This window comes from Pithys albifrons, chromosome 27 (assembly GCF_047495875.1).
Source record: "Pithys albifrons albifrons isolate INPA30051 chromosome 27, PitAlb_v1, whole genome shotgun sequence".
NCBI lineage: Eukaryota > Metazoa > Chordata > Aves > Passeriformes > Thamnophilidae > Pithys > Pithys albifrons.
In genome coordinates this window covers 1,993,066-2,003,836 of record NC_092484.1, presented here as the reverse complement: position 1 = coordinate 2,003,836, position 10,771 = coordinate 1,993,066, and the positions used below count along the sequence as shown (strand labels likewise).

The window sequence follows — 10,771 nt, the reverse complement described above, 5'->3', positions numbered from 1 at the left end:
GATGGGGTGGGATGGGATGGGGTGGGGTGGGGTGAGGTGGGATGAGAATAGGATGAGATGGGAGAGATGGGATAGGATGGGTAGAAGGGCGTGGGATGGGATGGGATGGGGTGAGACTGAATGGGATGAGAGGGATGGAATGGGATAGGATGGGGCAATGGGATGGGATGGGAGATGGGACAGGATGGCTTGGGGTGGGGGGCTGCTGCTCTCCCTGTGAGCAGGGTGATGCCCCTGTCCCAGGAACAGGAGGGTGGGCTCCAGCCCTCCCAGACCCACAGGGAACGTGTGCCAGGCGGTACCCAAGTTCCAGATTACCAGGAGACACCGAGTACCTGACCTGCAGGAAGTGAAACAATCACAGCAAAATTGATCCAGGGCTTTCAGATCACCTTGATTTATTGCAGAACAAAGGGGCTGGAAGCTCAGCTCCTGCAGAGCCAGAAGGTTTTGTAGGAGTCCCCAGTGCCTCGTGGCTTTGACCTTCTGGGACCGTGAGAGGATGTTTGGGTGCTGCTCCCATTATTCCTTACATTAGGGAATAGAGGAGCAGGGATCTGGGGCACAAACTGGCAGTGTCTTTGGACCCCACTGTGTCCCTGTCAGATCCAGGATGGCCCCAGGCTCCACAGTCACTGTGGCAGTGCCAGGGCTGTCACTGCAGGTGCCCAGGGACAGGGCAGGGCTCTCACCTCGTGCTGTCAGGCTGTAAGCTCTGCCATAGCGCTTGCCTGGGGAACAGTGTCCAGCCTCTGCACTCCAGGGAGGGCCTGGGCTGTTACTGCAGCCCTCTGCCATCCTCTGCCTGGTTTATGCTGCTCTGCAGGTGGGCACTTCATTCCTGGACGGGGGGCCTTGGAACTGCCCCACAACTGCACACAGCTGCACTTGCAAACCCAGTTGTTCCTGACTCCCTGGCAAGACATCAAGCCTGAATTCTTTCCCAGTAGCTGTGCCCATCACAGCAGTTCCAGAAGGCTGTAAAGGGCAGGAGGAGACTCAATGTACGGCCTCCAGCCCTGCATGACATGCAGTGGCTGCACTGCCAACCCAAGGGCTTGAGGGGCCATCTGGTTGGGGATACCCACCCTGTTTGTCACTGTGCCCTGGGGCAAAATACCCTCATATGGGCAGGTACAGCATCTGTCTGCACACACAGAGCACACACACTTATAACCCAGGCACTGCAGTTGTCTCAGCAGAGCATCAATCCTAAAATGTGCCCCTGTCTTTCACTCCCAGCCTGGGAGCAATGCCTGTCCCAGTCAGTCTGATGGGACTGGAAAGCCTGGCCTTAGTTAACAACTGGGGTGAGGCTGTCCTTGGGTCAGGCTACAGTTCTGCCAGGCCAAGACCAGAAGAATTGGGGTTGTCTGGCATCTCTTGCTCTCCCCAAGGCCTCTCAGAGGCTGGGGAGGTTGCTCATCATGCTGGAGTTGCTGGAGAGAGGCGCTCTGGGCCGAGCGTTCAGTGCCACGGAGCTGCGGAAGCTCTCGCGGTAGCGCAGGGAGCTCTCTGTGGATGAGCCAGAGTTGATATCCGTGATGACCAAGCAGTTCCCAGGCTTGCAAAGTCCAGCCCTGACACAGCAGCAGCACAGAAGGCTCCCCACAGCACGACGCACCTCCACGCTCCGCAGGGAATAAATGACGGGGTTGATGCCCGAGTTAAGCAAGGCCAGTGCCAAGGTCCAGTCCATGCTGTGGAGGTGGGTGCAGCTCTTGGTCTCACAGAAGACATCAAAGAGCAACAGGACAAAGAGGGGACTCCAGCAGATGATGAAGGCACCCAGGATCATCAGCACAGTCTTAAGCAAGCGCAGGGACCTTTTGCGGCTGTGCCGGGAACTGGTTTGCTTAGAACTGGCCTGGACCAGCTGGAAGATGGAGATGTAGAGGCCGATAATCCCCAGGAGGATGATGCTGAACATGACCACGGAGAACAGGATGTAGTTCTTGGAATAGAGAGGCAGGAGCACGGAGCAGGCAGTGAGGTTGCAGAGGCAGTTCCAGCCCAGCAGTGGGAGCAGCCCGATGACGAAGGCCAGCAGCCAGCAGGAAACGATCAGGCTGCGTAAGCGCAGGGTCTTGCTGGCTTCGTTCTCAGCAATCGGCCTCACCATGGCACTGTAGCGCTCGATGGCCGTCACCAGCAGGCTGAAGGTGGAGGCAGCCAGCGCGATGAAGAGGATGCCTTCCCGCAGGAACCAGAGCTGGGGGGAAAGCTGGAAGGTCTTCTTGCCCGAGAGGCAGAGATTAGAGAGGTAGGCGATTCCTGCAAGCAGGTCACTCACGGTGATGCTGGCAATGCAGGAGTAGACCCAGCGGCGGGCGCGCAGGCACCGCAGGATGGCCAACAGCACCAGCAGGTTCTCCACGATGATGATGCAGCTGATGATGACGAAGGCTGTGCGGACCAGCCCCATGCCCTCGTCCCCAGAGTGCCGGTTGGTCAGCTTGCCTGTGAAGTTGTAGTGCTGCAGGATGATGTTCACATTCCTCATGGCAGCCAGCTGCAGGCAGGAGCCTTTCCTGTTGAGCAGGTCAAGGCCAAGCTCAGGGTATTGAGCAGAGTCCAGTGGAAGGAAAAGGGAGCGATTCACCAGCCAGCTCAGCGCTGGACCATCCATCTTCTGAGGCTGGGTCAGCAGCCAAGGGAGGCACGATGGAGGTAGGATCTAGGGCAGAGCAGATCTCTGCTGAAGGGCTGGAGCAGCTGTGAGACTCGTGCTGAACCCAGCAGCCCGTGGAGATGAGTTAGAGCCCTGTCTGTGAGCCCTGTGGCACTGAAAGAGCAAGGAGAGAGGAGGGTGAAGTATTTTGTAAGTCCACCCATAGGCATGGGCTTCCTGTTGTTTAATAAAGTTTCCTGTTGTGACTGAGAGTCTACTGTTTCTAGCAGCCATCACCCTTTCTTGGTAAGGGTCTGGCTATTGTCAGCTTTGCTGGAGTTGTGATGGTGGGACATGAACTAAATAGGGCACCTCTTTGGGTCAGAGCAGGCTGGATCAACTGGGGTAACACCTCCCACCTCGATGGGTAAGGCCTGTGGGGCTGGACAGAACCAAGTGCTAGTAAGAGCCACCAAAGCAGAGAGCATGAGATGTTAAATGCTTTGCCTGTTGGAGTACTAAATTTACCCCTGAGCCTGGCAGGGGGCAACTGCCTCTTTATCAGCTTCCCTGTGCACTACCCGTGCTCAGACACATCTTTCTTCATGAGGAAGCTCCATGCTGTCACCCCTTGAGCTTCTCTGCAGGCCCAGCTCCTGCCACTTTCTCAGAACACATCCTGCACTGGGCTCAGCTCCACCCAGTCCAAAGGGAACCAGCTGGTCAAAGTTAAGCATGTGCTCTGACACTGCACCCTCCACCTTCAACTCTCCAAGCACCTGTCTGAGATGGGTCAGAATTGTCCCCTTATCTGGGTCACGGGAAGGGAAAGAGGGAAAAAGGTGCTGCCTCTTTCCAGAGCAGAAGGTACAAGGTGCTGCACTGAGATCAGAACCAAGGAATCTGAACGTGACTGTAATGTTAATGTCTATCACTGACCTATTCCCTGCCTCTGCAGAACTCACTGGAGAGAGCCTTGCAATGCTGCTCTTCTCAACTAGGGCTGGGAAATTGCCTTATGACTCACCTCTCATGGCTGGTGTGAGGCTCTTGCTGCCAGAGGAAGGTTCAGCAGCTGGCAGTGCTCTCCAGCTCCCTGTCTGAGGCCCAGCATGGAGCAGGTGGTGGGGAGAGCTCCTTGTGCGAAGTGTTTGAGACTTCTACCTACCAAAGTTGAAAAAGGGAAGTTACAACATCAACCACATTTTGTGCAGGATGGACCCCACCCAAATCATCTGTGAAGAGGCATAGATAGATAGAAGAAAGACCGAGGACCTTTAAACTCATGATCACAGCAGAAGCTGTTCCTTGCTTTCACCTGTGTTCTCACTCCAGTAAGGCACAAATTCAAGAAGAGGTCCCCAGGCCAAGCGCCAAGAGAGGTGACTACTTCCATCAGCATGGAAGTAGGATGTTGTCCAGGGAGTCTGTCCACTGCTGGATGAGTGGAGAGATTCTAGCCTGGATGGCAGCATAGACAAGTGGAAAATGCAAAGGAAGTCATGTGCGGGCAAGAGTGGTTCTCATCAAAATCTGAGGGCTCCATCCTCCACCTTCACCCTTTTCAGCTGTGGTTTTGGACTTTTATCAGCAGCTTGGAAAGAAACTCACACTGATAAAGTCAGTAGATGACCCCAAGATTGGAGAGGAAATCAGCAAGATGACTGGGCTGGGAGTGCAGCCAAGTTCAGAGGAGTGCAGGGCTGCAAGTTCAGTGCAAAGAGCTCACCCCAAAATGGTCTGGGCCAACATTCCCTGCGAAGTGCTGGAATCCAAAGGGCCATTGTGATCCTTACATATCACCCCTGCTTTGCTCTTGCTTCAGGATGAGCCTCCAGTCAATGTGTCTGCCCAGGACAGAACTGGTGCAGTGTTTCTGAAAGATCAGGGGATGGAGAAATTGGCCTAGTCAGGAACCCCAAGAAGCTTCTCAAAGAGCTGACAGCATGTAAAGGGGCTCAGAACAGAGAATCCTGACAGGAAGGAACTCTTTGCAGGGGTGATTTGTGGAGAGCATGGAATTGGTGAGAGTCAAACACTTCTAATGGCAAGAGGGCTCGAGGCAGATGAGCACCTGGGACAGCTCAACACACCCACGGGGTGCCAGGTCCTCTAGACCAGCAAAATATTGGAGGCTCTTCCTAATGCCCCCTCTACAAGCACTTCAGGTGTTGCCTAAAACACAGGACTGATTATTTTGGCAAGAACCAGTGAGAAAAAACCTTTTTCCGTGCTCTGTCCTAGCACCAGGTTTGTTTGGCCATTCCATGGCAGAATGGACTGGGTACCCCTGAGGCACTTTGCATGCAGGGAGGGAGACCAGCTCTGAGAATCTCCCTGAGCTGTGTCCCAGCTGTGTCCCAGCCCTTCCAGCCCCTCCCCACACTTCAGCCCCCCAAGTCCCCCATGGCAGGTCACCATACACCTCAGACACTGCTCCCACCCCACAGCAGGTCAGGGCACAGTCCTGCCCCTGGAGGGGCCTGGGGAGGGGCACTTGTGTCCCCTGCCCTCCATGCAGCTGGCTCAGCAGAGTGGGGCTTTTCTGGCTGGCACAAATCCAGCCCCACATCCCTCTCAGAGCTGCTGCCACCAGACCCGAAGTGTGGAGTGCCCAGACCCAAGTCTGGGGGGATTGAGGCCCCGCTTGGCTGGGCACCCATGGGGGAGAGTTCGTGTCCTGCAGTGGGTCCCCCCATTGCTATCTGCACAGACACAGGCTGAGCTTTATCTTGGTACTTCTCCTTTGCTGCCATTTCAGTTCAGATGTTCTTTCTTCGCAGTGAAGTGGGGCAGGAACTCTCCATCCTGCCATTTTTCTCATCTCTTTCCTTCAGATAAAAGCTACAATCTGCTTGAAACTGCCTGGTAGCTGCTGAGTGCTGGGCTTGGAAGGACCAGGAGAGTTGTGGGTGGCAGCTGCAACTCTGGACACCCCCTACAAGATCCATGGTTAGAGCAGGTATTGGTGGATGCTGAGATGAGGCACCTTGGCAGCAGAAGCTCTGGAAGTCTCCAGAGGTCAACAGGAAGGCAAAAGCACCTGGACCCCAGAGGGAAGAGTTTGTTGGCAGTCAGGGATGCCAGAGAGGTCAGAACAGCAGCAGCCTGGTGCCCAACTCCCTGGGTCCATGCCCAGTTCCCAGTCCCTCCTTCCCTGGGACTGCTGCTCCCAGGAGGGCATCTGGCCCCAGATTGTGGGGGGCCATGAGCAGCTGCAGGGAAATGACAGCAAGTTACAAATGCAAGATAAAGTATCGATGATTTCTTTTGAGGTTTTCCTGCTGTGCTGCTGCACAGTCCTGATTAAAACTTGTATTTTCAGATGTTATGATTAAAACCAAAAAACCAAACATGGGCAAAGCTTTGTGGAGAGCTCTGCCTGGCAGGCCCTGCCAGGCTGCCCCCAGCCTGCCCCATGGTACAGCTGGCATCCTCATCTCTGCCCCACATCCCCACCTCCCCACCCACCCATCCTGTCCCTGCTGTGTGGCCCCAGCACAGCCCAACATCAGCCAAGGCATCCACTTGCCCACAGGTGTTTTTCTGCTCCAGGAAGGGTGGAGTTGTGCTGGTTTAAAAATGACTGATCTCTCCTGGCAGTTGGGTGGTTGCATTTCCTTGCTGTGGTCTCTCTTCTGCTGTGTACCAGCAGGCAGTCCTCTTCAGAGGCACAACCCAGTCCCCAACCTGGCAGGATGCTTCTGGCCCCAGAGGAGCCAAGAAGAGCCATCAAGCCCCTCTGACTTGTGCTGACACCAAACCCTGGAGACCTGGCCCTTCAGAGTGCTCAAAGAAATGTCCCAAGCACAGTTGTTGTGCCAGTTCATTGAAAGTGGTGGTGGGTCTCTGTGGGAAGAGTCTCTGCAGTGCATCATTTGATTTTAAGGAAAACAAGAACATTGAAAGAGAAAGTTTCAAGATCACCTTCTCTAGACCACATGAATGACCTTAAATGGCAAAGTTTTGTTGCTTTTTTTAAAGTGGCTTTTCTTTAAAACCTTGCACTTCCTCAAGGCAAGAACTTTAAACAGAAACTGTGGGAGAAATGTTAAATCACGCCTCAAAAACACCCTAAGACACCTCTCCTGGTCAGCATCCCTGAGGCTTTGGGACTGTGGTGTACCAGCCTCTCTCTGCCCTGGCCTTTGTTCTTGTGCTGTTGCTCCCCAGTTACAGCCACAGGCCACGTGGGCACCGAGCAGGGCAGGGTGGCAGCGATGCCCACAGACCTACAGGGATTCTGTCCTGCTCTGATTAGCACAATCAGCCCACTGCACATGGTTTCCTGGCTGCTGGGTACAGCTGGTTCCAGGGTATAAAACCAGGCCCCCAGCACGAGGAAACTCAGATTTCCACACCCCTTGGAAGGAGCATCCAGCTGTGGGAGAGATGTGCCAGCCCCAGCCACTGCTGGCCCTGCTACTCCTGCTTTCCTGCCCTTGGGCCAGTGCCAGTAAGCTGGGGCTCTGCAAGCTGTTGGGGGTGAGGCTGCTCGTCTGGGCTCTCTGCTCAGGAGCCTCTGGCTCGTGCTCTGGTGGGGTGTCTTGCAGGTGCTCTACGGGGGCAGATTGTGGGGGGCCATGAGGCACAGCCCCACTCCCACCCTTACATGGCATACCTGAAGATAGATGGTTCTGGCTGTGGGGGCTTCCTGGTGGCCCCTGACTGGGTGATGACAGCAGCACACTGCATGGCGTAAGTACTTCATATGGGGGCTTTATCCCCTTCTTTCTCCCCTAACCTGTGAGGTCTCTCACTGGAACAATTTTGGAGTCGGTTCCTCTTCCTCTTGTGCTGTGCAACTCCCTCCCCCTGCCTGCCAAAGAGGAGGGAGGTGGGTCACACCGAACCTGATTCTCTCTTCTACCCTCTACTGCTGTGGCCAGGAATATAACGGTCATCCTGGGAGCTCACAACATCCACAATCCAGAAAAGTCCCAGCAGGTCCGGGGAGTTCTCTCGTACCACATGCACCCTGAATACGACCCTGTCTCTGTGTCTAATGACATCATGCTGCTCAAGGCAAGGCAGTTCTGCACTGGGCAGTGGGGTAGAGGGTGGGATGGGGCTGGCAGGGTCCACGCAGAGCACATCCTTGCCCTTTTGCTAGTCTGCTTCTGCCCAAGGTGCTGGAGGCAGGACTGGGAGGAACCTGGGAGGGAACTGGGGCAGCGCATGGAGCCACACGTTGCATTCACAGCAGCTCAGAAGAGCTTGCAGTGCCACCTGTCCTCCCAGACCTCCCCTACCTCTCCACAGAGAGCATCCTTCAGCTCTTCTGCTCATAACCTTCTCCAAAATCCCTGCTTTCTCCCAGCTGACATCAAAGGTCATTCTCAATGACTATGTCAAGACCATTCCACTGCCCAAGACCAGCAGTGACCTCCCCACAGGCACTAAGTGTGTCATCGCTGGCTGGGGCCTGATTGATGAAGACGAGTCGACCAACAAGCTCTTTGAAACCAAAGTCTCCATCTACAGTCGCAGGAAATGCATCCTGTTCTACCCACATCTCAACAGTGGCATGGTCTGTGCTGGCAGCTTCCATGAGCTGAAGGATTCCAGCCAGGTAGGGGTTTGGCTCTCTAGGAGCAGACGCTGCTGCTGCCACGGATGGAGCTGGTTCCCAGGGCAGGCAACAATGACTTGACCTGTAGCTGCCATATGGACCAGCTCTCCTGATGCCTTGACACCACAGTCCCTGCACAGCACCAGGGGCAGAGCCCCAGCTCACCAGCTCGGGGCAGCTCCTCCAACTGGAGGGGCAGGTGGGGCAGCAGCAGAGCCACAGCCCCACAGGGCAGGGAGGGGCCAGGCAGAAACCTGGTCCCACAGGACAAGGCCTCTAAAGTCTGTCTCATCTGTCCCTAGGGAGATTCTGGTGGGCCCCTGGTATGCAATAACGTGGCACAAGGCATCGTTTCCTTTGGGCACAACGCCCCACCCGGGGTCTACACCCGCATCTCCAACTACCTGCGCTGGATCAAAAACACCATGAAGAAGTAGCAGCAGCCACAACATTTTCTCCAGCTCTGGCATGGCCCTGGAGACTGCAGTGGCTTCCTTCCTGCCCCTGCTGAAGGCTCGACTCCCTCCTCTCTCCCTGGGAACCCAAGTGCCTTGGTGCACATGAGGGTCCCCTTCATTCTGTTCTGAGGCTGCTGCTGTTCCACTCCCCACCCACCTCAGGCAGCAGCCTCAGAGCCATGTTAAATCACCCTGGTGGAAGCAGGGGTAGTCCCTGATGGCACAGAAAGAGGCTGTGCCACAACAGACCCCATTTCCTTCAGAGATAACCCTGTTCCTTCTTCAACTTTGCTGCACTCAAAGCACCCACAGTAAACTCAAAGCTGCATTTCCCAGCGTGTGTTGCCTTTCTTGTGGCCTTGCCATAGAGAGAAGGAGGGAGGGTCTGGCTGCTCCAAGCAAGAGGCTAGACTGTTGGGACACCAGCAGTCACAGCTCTGCATCCTGAGTTGCTGGCAGGCTTGGAAAGAAGAGCTATGTTGCCCTTCCTGGGGTCATGGGGATGATGAGAGTGTTGCAAGGAGTGAAGCTGCCCATTTAGAAATGGGCTGGGAAAAGAGATGGGCACACACTCCATTCACCAACCTCAGCATCATTATCCCCTTCCTGGGAGCAGCTGACAGGACGTGGTGCTTCAGCAGGTACCAGGACTCAGCTGCCATTCTCTGCAGAGTAAAGGCTGTCCCCTCTGCAGGGACCTCTGCCTGGGAGATGTTTCACTCTAGGACACAGCACAGCCCAAACAGCATGCTGGGTGTCAGGGTAACCAGGCTTATCTTCCACGCTGTCTTAGATGTAAGAGGCTTCTCTGGACTTCTTGTGGACTGTGCCCTTGGCATAGGACAGGTGGCTGTTGAGATGCCAGGGACAGGGCTTTAGGGTCCCAGAGAGGAGGCAAGGGTGGGTCCTGGCTGGGGGCTGTGTGCTGGTTGGCATGTTTCTGTCCCTCTTGGCAGAGGCTGTTCCAGTGGTGGCCCAAACCCAAAAGGCTGACAGCTCTGCCCTCAGCTGGGTGATGGTCAGAGACAAGTTTGCCTGACAGAGGATGCTCGAGCACTGTCTTCAGACAACTCCTGCTCTGGAGTCTGACACTCCTCCCATGGTCTGCACCAGGTGAAAAGTGACCTGCCCTCTGAGCCCTCATCTCCCTTGTTCTAGCTGGTGCCTGGTGGCATCTCTTGTACACAGGGAGAGCTGGAGCTCCCTGGAGGAGATGATGAGGGACACAGACAATGCATTGGTAAATAACTGAGCTGCTGAGCTCGCTTGGCACAGGATGACAGATGTCTACACAAGTTCAAGAGGAGACTAAGCTGGTTTGTGGTGGGGAAAACCAGTGGGGTATTTTAAACATATAGAAACCGTGTGCAATCCAAGGGAAGGGGGTGCTTGCTCTGATGTCATGGTCTTTCCAAGTCTCCCACTAGTCACTTCCATCAGAGGAAGGAGATGGCCTGCGGTCAGCCATGGATGTCTGCTCGTGTGCCTTCCAAGTTCTTTCCTGGGATGAGGGGAAACTTCACCACCCAGGGTGCCCTGGGGAAACTGAGAAGGGTCCATGTTTGGGCTTTTGCTCACAGCTGCTATCAGCTAGGAAATCTGCAAGTGAACAGGCTGCAGCTGCTTATCTGAGCAGTATGAATCTTTGTCACGTCAGGGTTTTCCTTGAAGCTCCAACAGTTACAGTCTTTGCACGAATGGGAACTTTCAGCTCAACAGCGGGGTTTGCCCTGGGACACTGGGGGCAGAGAGGAAAGCAAATTTACCGTCAGCCAGAGCAGCAAGGAAGTGTTGGCTCCATTTCATTACAGCTGAGCTGTAAAAGCTCAAACTTTGCTCTTATCGTAGAATCCCGGAATGGTTCAGGTTGGAAGGCACCTTAAAGCTCATTCAGTCCCACCCCTTGCCACGGGCAGGGACACCTTCCACCAGCCCAGGTTGCTCCAAGCTCTGTCCTACCTGGCCTTGGACACTCCCAGGGATGGAGCAGCCACAGCTTCTCTGCCCAACCTGTGCCAGGGCCTGCCCACCCTTTAGAGCCAAGAATCTCTTCCCAATATCAATGCAGTGTTAAAGACACATTCACAGCAATTTTGCTCCATTAGACAAGACTACACCTACTGAGAGAGA

The 10,771-nt window shown here is 55.0% G+C and overlaps 2 protein-coding genes across 3 annotated transcripts; one reads left to right on the top strand and one right to left on the bottom strand.

Annotated features, from left to right (window-relative positions):
* Window positions 1-466: 466 nt before the first annotated feature.
* Window positions 467-3,762, bottom strand: S1PR4 (sphingosine-1-phosphate receptor 4). 2 transcript variants are annotated; one of them, XM_071578086.1, is made up of 2 exons: window positions 3,639-3,762; window positions 467-2,785 (listed from the first exon to the last, which is right to left on the bottom strand). In XM_071578086.1, exon 2 carries the CDS (start codon window positions 2,627-2,629, stop codon window positions 1,403-1,405), a length of 1,227 nt encoding a protein of 408 aa, XP_071434187.1. In that variant the 5' UTR covers window positions 2,630-2,785; window positions 3,639-3,762; the 3' UTR covers window positions 467-1,402. The 2 variants fall into 2 exon arrangements, with proteins under 2 accessions (XP_071434187.1, XP_071434188.1); XM_071578087.1 differs by having other exon boundaries at window positions 467-2,677.
* Window positions 3,763-6,977: 3,215 nt separating this feature from the next.
* LOC139683197 (duodenase-1-like) lies at window positions 6,978-8,969 on the top strand. Its single transcript, XM_071578075.1, has 5 exons — window positions 6,978-7,067; window positions 7,165-7,309; window positions 7,501-7,636; window positions 7,932-8,183; window positions 8,486-8,969. Exons 1-5 carry the CDS (start codon window positions 7,004-7,006, stop codon window positions 8,618-8,620), a joined length of 732 nt encoding a protein of 243 aa, XP_071434176.1. The 5' UTR covers window positions 6,978-7,003; the 3' UTR covers window positions 8,621-8,969.
* Window positions 8,970-10,771: the final 1,802 nt, after the last annotated feature.

Excerpts from the sequence above, each read along its gene's own strand:
- S1PR4 (XM_071578086.1), bottom strand. The coding sequence starts at position 2,629 with ATGGATGGTCCAGCGCTGAGCTGGCTGGTGAATCGCTCCCTTTTCCTT.
- LOC139683197 (XM_071578075.1), top strand. The coding sequence starts at position 7,004 with ATGTGCCAGCCCCAGCCACTGCTGGCCCTGCTACTCCTGCTTTCCTGC. Across the intron at positions 7,068-7,164 it reads CTGCCCTTGGGCCAGTGCCA|GTGCTCTACGGGGGCAGATT; the intron begins GTAAGCTGGGGC and ends GGTGTCTTGCAG. Across the intron at positions 8,184-8,485 it reads AGCTGAAGGATTCCAGCCAG|GGAGATTCTGGTGGGCCCCT; the intron begins GTAGGGGTTTGG and ends ATCTGTCCCTAG.